The 20,375-nt window shown below is 37.4% G+C and overlaps 1 protein-coding gene across 1 annotated transcript in view; it reads right to left on the reverse strand.

Moving 5' to 3' along the window:
- GRM1 (glutamate metabotropic receptor 1) overlaps nucleotides 1–20,375 on the reverse strand; it is a 147,041-nt gene that overhangs the window by 1,461 nt on the left and 125,205 nt on the right. Inside the window, exon 3 of the mRNA XM_015822363.2 lies at nucleotides 12,267–12,502. Coding sequence (XP_015677849.2) covers nucleotides 12,267–12,502 — 236 coding nt within the window. The remainder of the gene's footprint in view (nucleotides 1–12,266; nucleotides 12,503–20,375) is intronic.

Genomic DNA, 20,375 nt, shown 5'->3' on the forward strand with positions numbered 1-20,375 from the left:
CGTGCTTCTAGCTTGCCAACGGGGAGGGAGAAGGGGTGAACTTTGAATCCACACGTGTCCTTATCATCATGAGACCAGAAGTTTTGTTTTGGCAAAACTCACGTACCTTCTCATAATAATTACCAGGATATGTATTGGACAGTGTGACCTGAACTTTTCAGAGAGGAGAGAAGGAGATTCATTCTTTTAATTAACTGTTTCCCGACATTTCTTCAGAGCTAGCTTTCACTTTGAACCTACCGTAATGATTCTGCTCATTAAAGATTATATTAGAGTAATTAATGGCTCTGGTGTTTTTCTTAGTTGGGTTTTTCAGCCGGAAGTTGAAAGATACGGCATCTGGCACAATTGGCAATTTGGGAAGTAATTTCTGGGGTGAAAAACCTTCTTGGTTTTTCCTTGAAAACATTTTGCTTCTCATCCAAGAAGCTTCCTCAGTTCTGCTTCTTGGGTGAGAAGCGAAACGTGTTCAAGAAAAAAAAAACCCCAAGAAAATTCAAATTGTCTTTTGAAAAACCACTTTTGGGACAACCATGACCTGGATGATGGAGAATCTCCATAGCTATTAACAAACTGTGCTCTTTTTGAATGGACCAGCAAATATCCGTTGGTAGCTGGTAAATGTGAAGGGCCTCTGATGATAATCTCAAAATGTGGGCTGGCTAGCACAGGTCAGGATGCTCTAAAACAGGGGTGTCAAACTCAATTTCATTGAGGGCCACATCAGCATTGTGGTTGCCCTCGGGGGGCTGGGTGGGTGTGGCCGACTGGGTGGGCGTGGATGGAGTGGGTGTGGCCTACTGGGTGGGCATGGACAGCTCTACATCGTTCGCATCAAGGGTGCTTGTGGGGGCCTGGGCAGGACTGGGACAAATCTGAGGGTCTCTGGCAGAAGGGGGTGGGACTGGGGCAAGCGCCAAGGCATGGTCCATTTCTTCATTCTTCACAAAGGATGACACTTCCCCAGCATGCACCCAGGGGGCAGGGCCGACGTGGCAGGGGCTGGTTCTTCGCTGTTTCTAGACAATTAAAGTCTAGAAGTCCTTGTGGAGCTAAGACTGAATGTGTTTCAGCATAGATGCAAAATTGTACATTGGCTCCCGGCCGGCCTGGGTCAGGGCCAAGGCAGCAGGGGCCATTCCCTCACTGTTTCCAGGATGGCTTCGCGGGCCACATGAAACCACTTCACGGGCTGCATCCGGCCCCTGGGCCTTGTGTTTGACATGTCTGCTCTAAAAGGTATTTCATGGTCAACATTATTTCATCTCCATATGGTTATATGGTGGATTAAGAGATGACTGGACAAGTCCATACTCCTGAAATTTGTCATCAATTGGTTAAATTTGGGGCAGGGCCTGATAGTTCAATAGATTTTGGGATTTCCTTTCACCACGAACCTAATGTCCCAGATGAGTATCTATCTTATATCATGCTACTGCAGAAGAAGACCTGTTTGCTGTCTACACTAGATATGACGCAAAGCTCTTGGCAAACTCTCTGCATCTATGGTTCAAAGAAGGAACAGCATTTTAAATCCTAAAACTTGCCTTAAGAAAACTGTGGCTATGTTTTGGAGGTTGATATTTTGACGTTAGTCCCTTCGAAAGTCAATCATGAAAGCTTAATTAAGCATTTCAGCATTCATAACTATGCCCGAATTATCTTGATCTGATCTTTCTATGAGAAACCAGCTTGCAATGAGGCCCTAGGTACGGTTCATTTGTCATGTTTGTAATTCGGACAGCAGTGGTTCTCCAGTGACTCAAATTGACTCTAGAATGATACTGACTTCCTTACACAGTGCTGCAAAGATGAGATCAGATGCTGCTATGCTGTATTGCTTGGGCATTTCCCATGCAAGTAGCATATTTGTTCTTGTCAGAAGAATGCTTAAGTGGGAAATTATATCTAAATGGTGGCATTACTCACGAATGTTGAATCTGCATGTCAAGTGTAATGAGTTTACCACCATATGATTGTTTCACAGAAGAACATATTCCACATACAGTGGCTGCATATGAAAGACTTTTTAAGGTAAAAAAATGCATCAAGCATCCTTGCTGCAAGAAAGTAAATCCACATGATTAAAACCCAACAAGAGTCATGACAAAGATTTCAGCTAGGGCAGAACCATTTGATTTTATCATATTTATCAGGCCTATCATCCCAAAGATACTTTTTCATGAGGCAACTGGACTTTCTTGGGGTTTTTTTTGAAGGCGTTTCGCTTCTCATCCAAGAAGTTTCTTCAGCTCTGACTGGATGGTGGGGAATGGAAGGATTTATATTCCTTGCAGACAGCTGGTCATTTGCATTCTTTTAGAGAGTCGTGAATCTTGTCCTGATTGGCACAACCTAGGAGAACAAACCCATCAGGACAAGATTCAGCAGTCCATCTGCATTTAAAAGACAAAGGCCATTCTTTTGAAGACACCAAAGTCCAGATTTTGGACAGAAAGGACAGCTAGTTTGAAAGAGAGGTCAAAGAGGCCTCTATCTCAAAATTGACCAGCCCTCTCTCAACAGAGGGAAAGGGATATGACATCATCAATTGCCAGACTACAACACAGTTCTTTCAACAGTTCCAAGAAGGCTCCACACCCATTTGCATTACTCAGGTGACCCTGATGACAGATAAACCTCCAGATGGCATCAACGACTCTCTAAAAGAATGCAAATGACCAGCTGTCTGCAAGGAATATAAACCCTTCCATTCCCCACCATCCATTCAGAGCTGAAGAAGCTTCTTGGATGAGAAGCAAAACAAGAAACTCCAGTTGCCTTGTGAAAAAGCATCCTTGGGACAATTATGACCTGGATGATTGAGAATCTCCATAGATATCAGGCCTATCAAACATATATCTGCACGAGGCTTGGACTTTCATTACTAACCCCATTCTTTATTATTAATACAGTTCCTATTGAGGGCTGAGCAACAATAGAATATCTTTCTTGTGAAACAACAAGCTGTTTTCAAAAGTTTCTCAAATATTCAACACCTTAATATATTGAATCCCAAACTATGAATTAGATTCCTTTGAGTGCATCAAGAAACAGAATTCATTAAACAAGAGAATGATTCTATCAGCCAGATATTGCAATCAGAATTAGCTGACTTTCTAATGCAAATTTATAAAATACTGAGGGGTACACAAAATACATTTCTTACCTCTTACCTCTTCTTAAAGAAAGATACCCAGATTTGAAGATACAATCCTTAACATGCCTAAAAGCTTTGATAGGCAGAATGTTCAAAGAGGTGATAAAACTTAGTGATTAGATATTTAGATCAATGTCAAAGGGCCCAGACTGTTCCTCAGAATGTCACTTCATGGTGACAAAGCAAAATTTTAATGAAGGGGAAAAATCTGAATTTTCTTTTGGCTTAAGCCCATCATTTCTCCCTATAATTGCTCCTCTGAAGTTCCATTGTTTCCTATTATCATTCTTATTTCCAGTCCAATTTGTAACACATCCACCGATAGCCATGCTTTCTAACCATCTGGATCAGTTTCTCTTTTAAGAGAAAAAAAGAGATAACTAATTTTTAAATAGAAGGAATAGGAACAACAGTGACAAGATCACAGTAAGATCAGTGTAGCGTTTTAGTAATCATTCATTCCCTGATGCCAGCCAAGTTTTAACAGATACATATTTAGACAAGTAAACTAGTCCATGTTTGGAATTAACCAAGAAGGGAGAAGAAAAGGAGATTGTGATTTACACAAATTTATGTCAGGTTCTTAAGCTTATAGAGGAGATGCAGTAAACACATTTGCTACATTTTGAGAAATTATTATACAAGAGATGAAAAATTAATTAATTGACATGTTCAAAAATCAGTCAGAAAAATTAAAAATCTACTCAGAGCTGAGGTGACAATCAGTTCCACCTCAGCTCGTCAGGTATCTCAGAACGTATTTAGCAAAAAACTGTCCTTTCATTAGCATATTTGGTTTTATATTGTTGCCTGTCTAACATGGAGAAAAACAAGCTGATCATCTGATTCTTTTTCAACTTGATGAAGTTTATATCAACCTGTCGGAATGCTTTGGATCAGCTATGATATAGAACAAAATTTTAACTTAAATAAGTGCTTGGATCAGTGACAACATTTTATTCAAGTAATAATGAAACGATTCATGGATGTTTTAAATTCAGCCAGTTTTACTCGTGTATCTATTTATTTGAATGCTTTTATGCTGTTTCAGTCATTCAACTCTAAGCAGCTTGGAAGTTACTGTACTTTTCAGTTTTTCATTACTAAGAAGGATTTGGGTAACTCACATTCCACTCAACAAGGGGGGGAAATCTATATAGTCCAGTGGTGGGATTCAGCCAGTTCACACCAGTTCGGCAGAACCGATAGCTAATTTTTTGTTGCCCAGGCCCAGAATGGACTTCCAGTAGTGGCATCCATACAGAGAACCGGTTGTTCACATATTTGAATCCCACCACTGATATAGTCTCTAACCAAGAAGGTACATTTATTTATTCGGCCATCTTGATATCGTCTTTCTTTTTCCTCTCAGGCTCAGAGTTTGAAAATAGGGAAAGTAGAACATTCAGCTTCCACACTCCTTCAGCTGACAATAACACCGATGTTTTAAAATTTAGACCAGATTAACATTACAATGACACCCTAGCAATTTCATTTAATTTTCAAGGGATTATATCAGAAGCATTAAATGACCTGTCCTCAGTTGATGAGGTTGCGACAAAGTGATGTAAGGAAAAATAAAGAGTAGGTTTATTAAGTGACATGCTGGAATTATCATAAACAAATTGACCTCATTCCTGAGGTAATACTGAGGAAAACTGCTGAGGCTAATTCAGGAGCAGATCAGCAAACAGGCAGGTTTTTCTCTTTCCCATTGGCATAACTGGGCAACCAATGAATCATACTGTAGAAAAAACTCTCATTTATTACTTAGAATTTCATCACATTTAATATCAAGCTATACATTATATTAAATATGCAGCACAGTGACCTTCCCATCTCCCCTGTGTGCAGATCGGGATCATTATGAAAGGTCAACATAGATGGAAACCCCCTAAATTTCTTTCTTTCTCTCCTCTCCTCCAGTGAAATCTAACACTTGTAACATTTCAAATCTTCACACCGCAGGCAGTTCCCAAAAGAAAAGCACTCTCAATTTTAAGTACCGTGTGCACTGGACAGGTTTTAGGAAGGGAGGAACTGAGACCATTGTTCTAATCCAGTTTGGAGCATCATACATTTATTTGGGGTGGGGGAAGGATGACCTGAATGGGTATTTGGACCCTTAGTGTGAATGTAGGATTCCCTCAGTGTCATCCCTCTTAGGTAAACCAGACAGGAAACAGAACTAGATGAATTAATTCTACTTTATGCATTGATAGAATCTTGAAAGCCTGAAGGTAAAAATTTCCGGTTGCCAGTTTTAACTGCTTGATCCATTGGGGTGGGTCCTTCCTAACTTTCTTTCTCTGAACATTAAGTCAGTGGGAGGCTCCTGCTTTTCTTGCCTGATTGTTTTCTAGGCAGCATCTCTTCCCCTCTTTCCCCAAGGTCATCCACACATCCCATTACTCTTAAGAAATAGCTCGGTATTGTGGCTGCTATTACAAACATGATATTTATGTGCATTTCCCCTGTATATGCGGCCTCTATTTTTCTGCTAACACCATTATATCAAGGATTTTTTTTCTGAAATTCAAAGTCATCATTTTTCCCATTGTTTATATGAGATTTTCATATGCAAAATTCAGGCATATTAGAGGCTTTGATTCCTCTTGATGGCATTACTTTTGATTTGACAGGAGTGAAGTGTCCATTTTCAAGTGCTGTCACATACAAACGCAGCATGTAAACTGCTGAATGTTTCAGGCACCAAATATATCAGCTGTCAGATAAATGAGAGATGTATCTCTAAATGTGGCTTTGTCAGATATTTTGGAGTTTAAATTTAAGCACACTCACCAGTCATAATAAGAGTTATGGGAACTGAAATCCTGCACATCTGGAGATAATCAGGGTGGGAAAATCTGCTTTGACTCATTTTATTCATTATTTCTTTTTGTTGCAAAATATTCCTACATAAGAATCCTCTCCTCTTGCTTAACACCACCATCTTGTCCTATTATTACAAAACATCCTTGTCTAACTAGCCACCTACTTAGGAGGTCTCGGACACGGCACAGAGGGGAGTAAATATTCTATCGATTTCACCACTATGCCTCCAGAAAATTAAAGACCTTAAAATAGAAAATATGAAATTATGGTTTCATCTGATGTCACAGCACTCTTCAAGTCCATAGACTCAGAACTAGTGAAAGAGACCATGGCAGCAGAGCGACACAATACACCCAATCTAACCAAATACATTAAGAATGAAATATCCAGAACCATGGACCTCATCAACCTTTGTCTCACTATCTATTTCCAGCTTTCTGGACAAATATACCAACAAATTAAAAAAAAACATCCATGGGATTACCAGTCTTAGAATTTATACAGAGACCATAATGCAGTGTCTAGAAATTATGGATCCAGTACGTAGATAACATCTTTGTCATGCTAAAAAAGGAACAACTAGAGAAGTCACATAAAACTATCAACATCTTCAAAGGAATAAAATTCACAGGGGAAGAAGAAAACAACACATTCCTCTTCTTTTCAACAATGGAAATGATGGCAAATTAGAAACACAGGTCTATTGAAAAACACCTCACACTAAGCAAGTGCTCTGCTACCAAAGTAACAGCCCAACCTCCTGCAAGAGTAAGAACATTATTTAGACAAGTACAAATGCACTGTAGAAACCCAGAGGACCAGAAAAAGGAAACAGATTTTCTATATAACATTTTCCAACAAAATGGATATCCACACAACTTTATAAAAAAAGTGGCTGACCACTCAATCTACTAGACCACAATCAACACAAGCTGTGGAAAGGATAACACTACCATACATCAAAAACATCTCCAAACAAAACTGTTGTTGACTATCACAATCACATGGCAGCACACAACATCTTAAGTAATCCAAAAGACTCAGTAGCCCAAGAAATTAAAAGAAGGAGTCAGCTACTACTTATTAGTATAAGGACTGTAACAGCCATTAAGTAGGACAGACAGGCAGAAGACTAGCAGAGAACATTTAGAGAACAAGTAGCAGTCAAAAGACACAATGAAAACGCCTTAATCTCATAATACATAGACAGACTCATAATTTCAGTTGGGAATCTGTGAGCAACCTAGATCAAGCTAACTCCAGAAGCACTAGGGGATTCCTGGAAGCTTGGGATTCAGACAAATCATCCATCAGTAGACAGATAGAAATAAATCATATTTCCATACGAGACAATAAGAGACACTAAGAAAACTAGGAGGAAACAAAAAGACCAGAACACATTCTCTTCAGCAGCCAACACTTAGATAAGCAGGGATTAATACTAGGCAAACAAGCAAGCAGAAAAATATACCCTAATCAGGAACTACCAAGAAGAAAACCACATCCCCACCAAAACTGAGAAGGCAAGCTGCTGTATTTAAACAAGGAGCAAACCCCCATACTTAATTGCACTGATGATGTTACATAGTTGGATTAATGAAACATTTGAAAGCAAACAACCAAACTATAGAGTATCATGGACTCCATAGTTCAATCTGCGCTACATATATTCTCTTTAATTGAAGGATAAACTTCACCTCTATAAACAGCAAAAAAAAAAGAACAACCACATCCTAATTAAACAACCAGACCACCTCTTTGTTTTAAGCTACCAAATGGAGTATTATTTTTATCGAGGTGCTGTAACTATTCCAGTTATATGCTCAGCTTCTAGTTTAATTCAATACTTCAGTTCTCTATTATTCTTTTCTGAAGAATAGCCATTTCAGTTCCTGCACTATATATAATAGCCTGTTATTTTCTGCTCCTAAAATTTCACCATCTTTCTTTGAGGAGAGTACTCACATTACTCATTCTTTTGAATTTGTTCAAATCCCAAGTTTGTGGTTCTTAGACATTGTGAATACAACACCTGAGATGCAAACAATCCCATGATGCTCTTTTGTCCTTTCCCTTGGTCACCAAATGTTCACTTTGTGATAGTACTAGTGGGATGCTCTGCAAAGCAGGTCACTTCCAACTTTGGAATAGTTTTATGAAATTGCACAGTAGATAAAGAGATTTCTCTTGGGCACACTAAAAATACAATTGCAGGTTCTTGAAATGTGCCTCTAAAGCAGCTGGTGTTTGAAACACAGATATCCCACTACGACACTGTGCCCTTTATCCAAAAATAAAATCTAATTTAATGAGAAGGCCATTGTATTAGTGATGAGTTCAAATAATGTTTGCATACGAAGCAGGTTGGCCTAATACTGTATGAAAACCACGCTGCATAGGCCAGAGGTATTCTCAAAACACATCCAGAATTCCTGGCAAGTTAAACCTGAGAAAGAAAGAAATTTTTATTCTTGTTCTCCATTGCTGCAAAAGTGTATCAACACGTGGTGAAGCAGAAATGCACACTATTTTTTTCTGATTTTTAAAAAAACATTAAAATAGTGTTTAGAACAATTATCTGCTACAGTAGGCCTTTTCATGGGAGAAAAGTACAAGCACAGCATGTTCATGTAATTATTTTGAACGGAACCCTTCCCTCATACATTTCCATTTTATTTCCTGCTTCTCACTAAGTTATGAACAATCCCCCTTTCTTCCCAACATATAAAATAGCAGTTAGATAAAGTATTAGAATGACATTATGGGGAAAATTTTCTCTTCCTCTACTGTGGACTTCAAAGAGAAATGCCACTGCTTATGTAGTCAGCATGGTACCAGCTATGCACAAGAGGAAAATAGCAGGGGATCCGAGACAACCTAAGTATGCAACACTACAAATAGTCTTAGTGGGGAAAAGCCACAAGGTTCATTTATTCTAGTATCTTGTTTCCAGGCAAATGTTTTATGAAGGTCTTGAATAGATATACAGGCAAGCTGATAATAATCTCCTGTTAAATTTTTCTCTTTTTGAAACATCTTGCAAAATTGCTGGTAATAGCCTGGAGGGAAAAAACGGTGATCCCTGCTCCTTGTCAGATGAGACTATCCATACTGGATCTTCGTATTCATGCAAACATCCCAGGAAAATACCACTGCCATCTGAACCAGAGGGAAGGATTTCAGAGAATGTAATCTTGAAAACCCTGTGGAATATCCCCCACCAAGCTTCAGGTCTTCAGTAAATTGCCTATTGGGGCACTCAACTGTATAATTACATTCCATGAAGAAGGGGCAGAAGTTAGTAGTAGGGTAATTTGTCTTTACCATAATTACAGAACTATTATTTAAATTGTATACGGGACCATATAATAAAATAAATAAAACCAGTACTATGAAATAATAATCAGTTAGAATCAACTGTAAGACTGGGTGAAAATCAACTGATGCAATTTCTTGGATGAGAAGTGAAATGACTTCTTCCTCAAAAACAGTCCAGTTGCCTTTAGAAGAAGAAAAAAAGTACCTTTGAGGCAATTATTATCTGAATGACTGAGAATTTCCATAGACACTGAGTGAAATATACTACTGGAACTGTCCTTAGTCCTGAACTTGAAATCCTGCATGTTGCAGTTAGCATTCATGGTTTCAATAATGGGTATATCAGCAGCCATTCTACTTCTCTTTTCATCTCCTCTAAGAAAGGGGTTTACTAGACCCCTTTTATTTATTATGTAATTTATTAGAGCTCTTCTATTGGATTGTTAGTGGCCTCCCATTCGAGAAATTGGTCTACACTTGCCCGGAGAACTGGAGCTATTCTCATAGGTTAACCTGACATACTATGTCCTGTATTTATTCATGTATTGTCTATAGCATCTGCTCTTAAAATACATTTTTTCAATATTAAATATCTGTACTGTTTCTCTACCAAACTTTGGATGTAAAATATTTTCCACAAATTGTTAGTTTTTTTAAGAAAAGAAAATCTTCAAAGACATTTTCATCTAATATTTTGTTGTGCCAGTTATTTTTTCTAAGTGCCTATCCCCATTTTTTGTCTGCAACAATAATCTGAGAAGAAACCAGGAACAATATGCAGAAATTATATATAATCAATTATTAGGTCACAATGACACTTATCCAGTCAACTGTGACTACAAGTTGAACTCAGTGAAGTCAAGCAAACTTCAAGAAAGGATGAATTCTTTTTCAATGAAAACTATAACCTCATAACCAAAAATCAATGTAAACCACACTGAGTAGTGGGGAAGAAAAATGAAAAATGCCATTTTCTTCAGGCCTCAACTTCACTTAGTGAAAAGATTGAATCAGTAACACTATGATATTTGATTAGCATGCACACTGAAATTACCGAAATAAAATCTACATCCTTTTTATATAAGTATTTTTTATTATTAATCAATTTAATTTGTATTAGAACATGATGTAAGATATAGACCATGACAGAATTGTAAGAATAGCAAAATGCAAAAATAAAATAAAAATAAAAATCAACAAACATTAGAGCAAGCAGAATAGCTTCCTTTGGAGAAAAGGTTTGAGGCTTTTTAACATAGACAAATGCTGTGGGAGAAGAACATGACTCAGGCATATAAACATATGCATGAAAGATTTTAGATAGGGAAAACTCATTCTATGAAGTTGAATTGTGGAGTGTTTGGGACAGATAAAGGAAGTACTTCCCAGCTAGTGATTGTTATCAACATGCTCAGCTTTAAAGGGCAATTAGATAAATCCACAGAAGATATGTTTATCAGTATATCTTGGTTGATTCATTTATATAGCAGCTCTTATTATGAACCATAATCCTGTGCAACTCACAAAATAATAGAACATAAAATACACAGCCACAATAGAAATTTCCTGTGTCTTGGGATAATAGTCTCCCATATATCTTTGCAGTCTCATTCTTCCCCATTGCTTGGATACATAATGATATATATTAATATCATATTTTTAAGCAACATACTGTCAAAATCAGGAATATACCATTGCCCTCATGGTTTATTTGAATGCATCCCTGAGGTGCATTGGTAAATGGGGAAACAGAGTGCCCTTGGCTTATACCTAAATCTTTTATTTTCTTATATTCCTGGGTGTACATCCCATTTATTTCCACTTTGCTTTTTCTGCTACACTGACTGTTTAAACAAACTATTAAGTTTGTCTAGGGCAGGAATGGCAACTTAGGCCAAAACCCCCCTTGTGTTATGACTTACATGCTGACTAAACCAGCCTAATCCTTATTTACATGCTGATTAAAACACAATTTTCATTACTGTACCACCAAAAATCATGGATTGTAATCCAAGAAGAAGCATGTTAAATCTTCTGCAGGAGTTGATAAACGTATTAGCTCATTCATGGTATGAAGCTGATGATCTGAAAGAATTCCAGATAATTCCTTTTGATCATCTAAAATGGAGGTATAAATTTCAGTTTGTAGCTAACAGAAACAGAAGTTTCTAAGTTCAGTGTAAGAAGTAGAGTGTGGCATTTCATACAAATCACTTCTAAAGAACAATAATGTTAATACTCACTTATGTTAGTTGCAGCTACAAAGATTTAGTAGTCTTTAGAATCTTATCACATTGTTGGCATATTACTGCACAATACCAACAGTAGTTTTTTGTTTTCACTTTGTGATGTACCAGTAAACCCTTGGTCACACTATACAGCTAATTTTTGAATACTTTTATCAGTTTCAAGGTTACCTTTCAATGTGAACACAAACTGTATATAAGATGCTCAAAAGCATTTTAACATCATACATGAAACTCCAAAGAAAAAAAAGTCCAAAGCTTTGTTAGCAATCAAACCGAGCCTTTATTCTATTTTTTTACCACCTACAAATTCAATTCAGAATCAGTCAAAAACTTCTGCTTCAGCACAGCAGAAAGAAAAAAGCAATTAAGAATTGCTTAAGCACAGAGCCAGGGGACATCTAAATACACCAGATATTATTATGTACCATCTTTGAACATTCACCCCTAGAATGCAAGGATCTGAACTCATTCATTCACTCGTTGACTCATTTATTCATCAAAGTACCAGTGGCAAACTGGAGGCTGTCCAATAGCACAGCACCCTGCTGACAGCCACAACAACATTGTATTGTGGGGCTCGTTCCATACCTCCATCAATGTTTTTATTCAATCTAGTTGGAAAAGTAAGGCAAGGAATTTAGCTGATGAAGGTAACAAAAACTTGCTCAGACTTATTCAGACAAGAAACATATTTAAATGTTTACCAGTGCAATTCTTTTGAAAGTTGGGGTTCTCTAGAGGATGACCTGGCAGGCGGCATTGGAAACGATGTTGCCAAAACTCAGGGAACCAAGGATTTCTTTTGTTGGTCTCCAGTCTTATTTTCAAAAAGTAATCATCAAATGATAAGACTTCTGGAGACTGCAGCTTAATTGTGATGCCTCCACTTGCTTCAGCTTCATAACCTTCAATGACTTCATCTCTATCTGCCCATCCATCACTAGAAGACAAAAAGCTACAGTCAAGTCAAAGCATATATCCAAATTGTATTTAAGTAGAAGCTGTTTAATGCATCAAAAGGCAATATAAAGAAAAACATGATTATACTTTGCTGCCCTTTTCTCATCATTGTATTATTTAACATTTATTTCTTCCTCCAATAATATCTTAAGTATTGTATCACTTCAGAGGGTATAGGTACTATAGCTGCATATTTGTTCTCCCCCACCCCACTCTAATTTTTCACTGTCCTAGAAAAATAGCATCATCAAAACTAAGGTGGGGGATAATAGAAGACTCTCGACTTGAGGAATCCAAAAATCAGCATTCTCAATTACTCTTTTTACAGTAGCAAAATTTTATACCGGGAAATAGCATTCTGATTACTCAGTGACCACAGAGTACTGCTGAGTTGTCTTTGTGGGGAGAATAAAAGTTAGTATCAGTGGAATCAGTGGAACAACCTGCCTCCAGAAGTTGTGAATGCTCCAACAATGGAAGTTTTTAAGAAGAGACTGGACAACCATTTGTCTGAAATGGTATAGGGTTTCCTGCCTGAGCAGGGGATTGGACTAGAAGACCTCCAAGGTCCCTTCTAACTCTATTATTATTATTATTATTGTTGTTGTTGTTGTTGTTGTTGTTATTAAAAACTAACTGCAGAAGAGAGAGAAAAACATCAAATGTTTCTTGTTTCCCCAAATTATCAATATGGCGTCTATTATTATTATTTGTTGTAGCAATAACTGTCTCCCAAGTCTTGCTGTGCTATCTCATCATGGTGGGAACAGGGATGAGTGAAGAATACTGGAAGTTTATGTCAAGGATATATATTCCCAGCAAGGTCACCCAAGACATGAAGGTTATCTCAGCTGTCCAGCTAAAACAAGCAAGTAGTTATATTGAACAGTAGTGACATACAAGAAGATGCCAGAGACAGTGACAAGGTGGAGGCATCAATTCATACTGTGTGGGAGGAGGCAATGGCAAGCCACTCCTGTAATTTTATCAGGAAAAATCACATGGATAGTGAATATAAAATGGTTGATAAAGGGTAAGAGAAGAAGAGGATGATCAGCAGCAAGGTGAATGTACTCAGAATGGTGATGAATGCATTGCTGAAAGACTTGAAGGACCAGTTAGGAACAAATTGTCATGGAGAAAGTCTGTCTATGTGGTTGCTAGCAATTAACGCCGACTTGATGCCACATAATCAATAAAAAAATACTAGCAATGTACAGTATTTGTGCTTAGCTAGCACAGTTTCTGAAACTGATCAGACAATTCAACCCAGATGACTGTAAATTAGAGTATATCCTAATATGATAGAATGGGGGGAAAAACATAACAAAATCGTTCAGGATAGCCAGCAGGATCACTGAAAGAAAGCCCACCTGCTATTCATGAACATTGGCACCGGCTTGTCTTAAAAACAAATAAATTCTTGCTCATTTGATACTGCAGATGAGAGCCAACTGTGCTAAATATGAGGAAGAAAGGATCACTTGGGTAAGGGCATTTCTGGCTTTTTAAATATTGGCTCACAAACTTTTAAGATCACAGTTTAGTGCTTTCTCCCTTTTTTTGCCTCCAAAGACTCATAGCTTGGAGTTTTAAGTGCAAATGCAAGTCAGTCTGCATTTAATTTTTAATATGCGTGGTCATATCACCAGAAAAGCAGACTAAGTTGGCATCTAAAAAAGTGTCTGCTGCCATCTAGAATGATACCAGCAGCTCTTTCTGTCACAGAAAGAGCTCTTAATTCACTGGCTTCTCATAAAAGCCAAGCAGGCTACAAAAATCAATGAGACTTAGCATAAAGAATTTACATATCTGACCTAAAGCTGTTTTCAAAGATTGTTCAAGATATTCAAGAAAGAAAAAAAAGGACACAGATTCCTTGGAAGGAGTACCTATTAACCTTAAAGCACAAAAATAATTCCATGTAAGCAGAACATCGGAAAGATTTGAACTGTTTCTTAAAGCACAGACAAGGCTGTGGAGATTCTGTGACTCCAGCACCTTGTATCTGCATCACTAGAAAATTATAGCCAAGGAATTAAAGAATACTCATTTAAAGGATTCTGGGAAAATGAAATTTCCTACCAGACTATGGCCCTATAGTCTTCCTTACAGACTTAGAGCATGCACCAGGGTTTCTCAAGTTTTGCAACTTTAAGCTGTGTGGACTTCAGCTCCAGAAACCTCTGTTGGCTGGGAGAATTCTGGGAGTTGAAATATACTTAGGACCAGGGCTTTTTTTTCCTCATAGAACGCCCAGAACGGAGTTCCGGCACCTTTTTTGGATGGAACCTTATAGGGTAGGCAAGGCGGGTTGTATGACGTGTGTGAGTTCCGGCATCTTTTTTTATATATATAGAAAAAAAGCACTGCTTAGGACTAAATTTTAGTTTGTATGGATTAGCCATAATATGTGGCCTGAGATGGTATCGGTTCTCCTGCTTGAGCGGGGGGGGGGGGGCTGGACTTGAAGACCTCCAAGGTCCATTCCAGTTTTATTCTATTCTATTCTATTCTATTCTATTCTATTCTATTCTATTCTATTCTAATTACACTATAACATTAAGGCCTCAGGATACAATAATCACAGCAATAACATCAAGAAAGAAATGTCTTCCTGATTTCCCATACAATTCTAAACTAAATCCAAGCAAGCTATGATGATTGGTGTCCAAGATAATGCAGTGATGCTAAGACCTTACTCTGAATCAAGGCTTTCCAAATTGAGGTTCAATTCATGTTGGACCACTTTGCTGAGTGTATTTTTTTTCCTAATTTGCTTCTGAAAATCCAAACCTATTGTACCAATGGGGAAATTAACAAAGGGGTAAATTGTTTATGTTCTGGGGGAAAAAAAACCTGGATGAAATCTGCAGATACAGGATCGTCTTATCAGTAAAATAAATCTGGCATAATAAAATAGATGCATAGCTTTTTTGTTCAAATAGCCTTCATTTCTTTTATGAGAAGCAGCTTACTATATTTTAGACACATAGTAGACCCAGTTTAAAAGGGGATATCCACCCCGAAGGCAACTCCTATTATCAGGTTACAAGATTCTGAATGATTCCCAAATAACAAGTAAAAATATAGACTGTTATTTATCATTAATATATTATAAATTCTAAATATTTGCCTTAAGCTTGCCAAATAGAAAAAGTCAGACTGAACTCATTAATCCCCTTTTAACTGATGCACTGATGTTCATTTTGTAGTTTCACTCTGACTTAGTTAACTTACATGCAACAATGAAAAAAAATCTGGTGTTTTATAAGAGAGACAGAGAGAGAGAGAGAGAGAGAGAGAACTGACTGTTCTGTGACTTCAGGATAAGTTTGCGACAATCAGGATGGCTGCTAGTTTTCTCCAAGCAGCCCTAATTTGGTTGCTTAATGTTGCACAACTATGGCAACAGCTGTCTTCTTTTACTGGAACAGGTCACACAAGGAGAAGCAGTCCAAAAAGAAAAGATTTTTCTGTTCCTTGGGATTCACCTGGGATATCACCCACTGACATCATTCCTTTGAATTAAAGGCATCCCAAGGGGGCTCTCTTTTTTAGCTTCAAATGCTAAACACAGAACTCCATATCATATATGGGGGCTTAGTGCTTGCTGTGTAAATTGATTCATTCTAGGTCATAAAACGCAATTGGTGACTTAGCATAATGTCCTAATTCTTTACTGCTGTTCATAATTTAGGGAAAGAGTCAATATGAAAGTTGGATCATGATAGACAAAATGCTACACACTAGGTGGCTGTATCCAGCAGCCAGAGGTTGATTTTAGAAAGTTCACTCTGGGTTATACCTGGTTATTATTTATATGAGAGACAACATGGGGATTCTATAAATGTAGGCTATTGAAAGTAGAAAAAACTATTCCAGAAGGAGACAATACAGTGTGCTATTGTTGTTGAGCAAAACTACATGAATGGAGCACTAACAGTTCCTTGCCCTTGGCTTGATTAGAAGAGAATTCTTCAAATGTATTAGTTTCTTTGGATTATCAGCTACTGCAGCAGATAAATTACCTATGCATAGTTTTTGCACAGTCTGCTACTAGTGAGTTATCAAATAAGGATTTGATGTTGCATTTAATTTTATTCCCTAGTTGTTATGTCTGCTCTTTGTTCATAGGGAAGGGGTAATATAGCTACATTTTGCCAATTGCTATTAACTTTTATGAATCCTCATCTTAATTCCAAATCTTAAATTGATGAACTGATCATGTAACAACCATACACATTTTTGTCTGAAAGACTGTCAGGTAGTGAAATGGAAATTATGGCACAAGACAGATTAATAATGTCGAATCACCATAGAATTCAAGCATAATAGTGAAGAGGATTATTAAAGTGTTACAATAAGAGGAGTCAAATGTGTATAGCTCTTAGAAAAGTGCTCATCCTTGTACAGTATATGGGAGCATATTTTCAAGCCCTGTTAAGCATAAGCATATCACATACCTCAATAGCAGTGATGCTTTTATGTAAAGAAGTGGGAAGCAGACAAGACATTGCAAAGATCAGAGAGTGAATGCTGAATACACCTAATGATTTGGAAAATGGATTAATGCACGCACACATGCCTCTTTTAGCTCTCATGGTCAGGGCTTTAAAATAAATATAGTCTTGATAGTAGGCAATATACACAGCTCAGGATTGGTGTGTTATATTATTAGAATGCCTTGGTTGGGTTTTAGGATTACAAATTTTTCATTATTGTACGAAGCAATTGTAGAGTGTAAGTGAAATGACCTTGATTGAAATATGCACAAACCATTACTTAGGCAAAGAATTCCAAAACATTCTTTAAGCCCCAGTCAGCCACCCAGAGCCACTTTGGAAATGGAGACAGGCAGCATATAAATATAATAAATAAATTCAGAAATGGTTCAGACAAACGCCTCCCTGATTCACTTGAGTATAAGAAAGACAAGAGGTAAAGCACAACCAGCTGTGCAAAAGTCTGCTATTATTGTCTATCTTAATAAAGTGTAGTTCTTTTTTTTTTCTGTGGGACTGATTTTCTGATCTGGTCAGCTAGGCCGACATCAAGGCAGGAGATGTGGGGAGACGCAGTTCATTGGTTGACCAAGATTGTGCACATTTTTTTATATNGGGGGGGGGGGGGGGGGGGGGGCTGGACTTGAAGACCTCCAAGGTCCATTCCAGTTCTATTCTATTCTATTCTATTCTATTCTATTCTATTCTATTCTAATTACACTATAACATTAAGGTCTCAGGATACAATAATCACAGCAATAACGTCAAGAAAGAAATGTCTTCCTGATTTCCCATACCATTCTAAACTAAATCCAAACAAGCTATGATGATTGGTGTCCAAGATAATACAATGATGCTAAGACCTTACTCTGAATCAAGGCTTTCCAAATTGAGGTTCAATTCATGTTGGACCACTTTGCTGAGTGTATTTTTTTTTTCTAATTTGCTTCTGAAAATCCAAACCTATTGTATCAATGGGGAAATTAACAAAGGGGTAAATTGTTTATGTTCTGGGGGAAAAAAAACCCTGGATAAAATCTGCAGACATAGGATTGTCTTATCAGTAAAATAAATCTGGCAAATTTTATATAAAATAGATGCATAGCTTTTTTGTTCAAATAGCCTTCATTTCTTTTATGAGAAGCAGCTTACTATATTTTAGACACATAGTAGACCCAGTTTAAAAGGGGATATCCACCCCGAAGGCAACTCCTATTATCAGGTTACAAGATTCTGAATGATTCCCCAAATAACAAGTAAAAATATAGACTGTTATTTATCATTAATATATTATAAATTCTAAATATTTGCCTTAAGTGTGCCAAATAGAAAAAGTCAGACCGAACTCATTAATCCCTTTTAACTGATGCACTGATGTTCATTTTGTAGTTTCACTCTGACTTAGTTAACTTACATGCAACAATGAAAAAAAATCTGGTGTTTTATAAGAGAGAGAGAGAGAGAGAGAGAGAGAGAGAGAGAGAGAGAGAGAGAGAGAGAGAGAGAGAGAGGGAGGGAGGGAGGGAGGGAGGGAGAGAGGGAGAAGGAGAGAACTGACTGTTCTTTGACTTCAGGATAAGTTTGCGACAATCAGGATGGCTGCTAGTTTTCTCCAAGCAGCCCTAATTTGGTTGCTTAATGTTGCACAACTATGGCAACAGCTGTCTTCTTTTACTGGAACAGGTCACACAAGGAGAAGCAGTCCAAAAAGAAAAGATTTTTCTGTTCCTTGGGATTCACCTGGGATATCACCCACTGACATCATTCCTTTGAATTAAAGGCATCCCAAGGGGATTCTCTTTTTTAGCTTCAAATGCTAAACACAGAACTCCATATCATATTTGGGGGTTTAGTGCTTGCTGTGTAAATTGATTCATTCTAGGTCATAAAACGCAATTGGTGACTTAGCATAATGTCCTAATTCTTTACTGCTGTTCATTAATTAAGGGAAAGAGTCAATATGAAAGTTGGATCATGATAGACAAAATGCTACACACTAGGTGGCTGTATCCAGCAGTCAGAGGTTGATTTTAGAAAGTTCACTCTGGGTTATACCTGGTTATTATTTATATGAGAGACAACATGGGGATTCTATAAATGTAGGCTATTGAAAGTAGAACTATTCCAGAAGGAGACAATACAGTGTGCTATTGTTGTCGAACAAAACTACATGAACACTAACAGTTCCTTGCCCTTGGCTTGATTAGAAGAGAATTCTTCAAATGTATTAGTTTCTTTGGATTATCAGCTACTGCAGCAGATAAATTACCTATGCATAGTTTTTGCACAGTCTGCTACTGGTGTATTATCAAATAAGGATTTGATGTTGCATTTAATTTTATTCCCTAGTTGTTATGTCTGCTCTTTGTTCATAGGGAAGGGGTAATATAGCTACATTTTGCCAATTGCTATTAACTTTTATGAATCCTCGTCTTAATTCCAAATCTTAAATTGATGAACTGATCATGTAACAACCATACACATTTTTGTCTGAAAGACTGTCAGGTAGTGAAATGGAAATTGTGGCACAAGACAGATTAATAATGTCGAATCACCATAGAATTCAAGCATAATAGTGAAGAGGATTATTAAAGTGTTACAATAAGAGGAGTCAAATGTGTATAGCTCTTAGAAAAGTGCTCATCCTTGTACAGTATATGGGAGCATATTTTCAAGCCCTGTTAAGCATAAGCATATCACATACCTCAATAGCAGTGATGCTTTTATGTAAAGAAGTGGGAAGCAGACAAGACATTGCAAAGATCAGAGAGTGAATGCTGAATACACCTAATGATTTGGAAAATGAATTAATGCACGCACACCTGCCTCTTTTAGGTCTCATGGTCAGGGCTTTAAAATAAATATAGTCTTGATAGTAGGCAATATACACAGCTCAGGATTGGTGTGTTATATTATTAGAATGCCTTGGTTGGGTTTTAGGATTACAAATTTTTCATTATTGTACGAAGCAATTGTAGAGTGTAAGTGAAATGACCTTGATTGAAATATGCACAAACCATTACTTAGGCAAAGAATTCCAAAACATTCTTTAAGCCCCAGTCAGCCACCCAGAGCCACTTTGGAAATGGAGACAGGCAGCATATAAATATAATAAATAAATTCAGAAATGGTTCAGACAAACGCCTCCCTGAGTATAAGAAAGACAAGAGGTAAAGCACAACCAGCTGTGCAAAAGTCTGCTATTATTGTCTATCTTAATAAAGTGTAGTTCTTTTTTTTTTCTGTGGGACTGATTTTCTGATCTGGTCAGCTAGGCCGACATCAAGGCAGGAGATGTGGGGAGACGCAGTTCATTGGTTGACCAAGATTGTGCACATTTTTTTATAT

The sequence above is a fragment of the Protobothrops mucrosquamatus genome, unplaced genomic scaffold, assembly GCF_001527695.2.
Source record: "Protobothrops mucrosquamatus isolate PMUCROS unplaced genomic scaffold, P.Mucros_1.0 scaffold1535, whole genome shotgun sequence".
Classification (NCBI taxonomy): Eukaryota; Metazoa; Chordata; class Lepidosauria; order Squamata; family Viperidae; genus Protobothrops; species Protobothrops mucrosquamatus.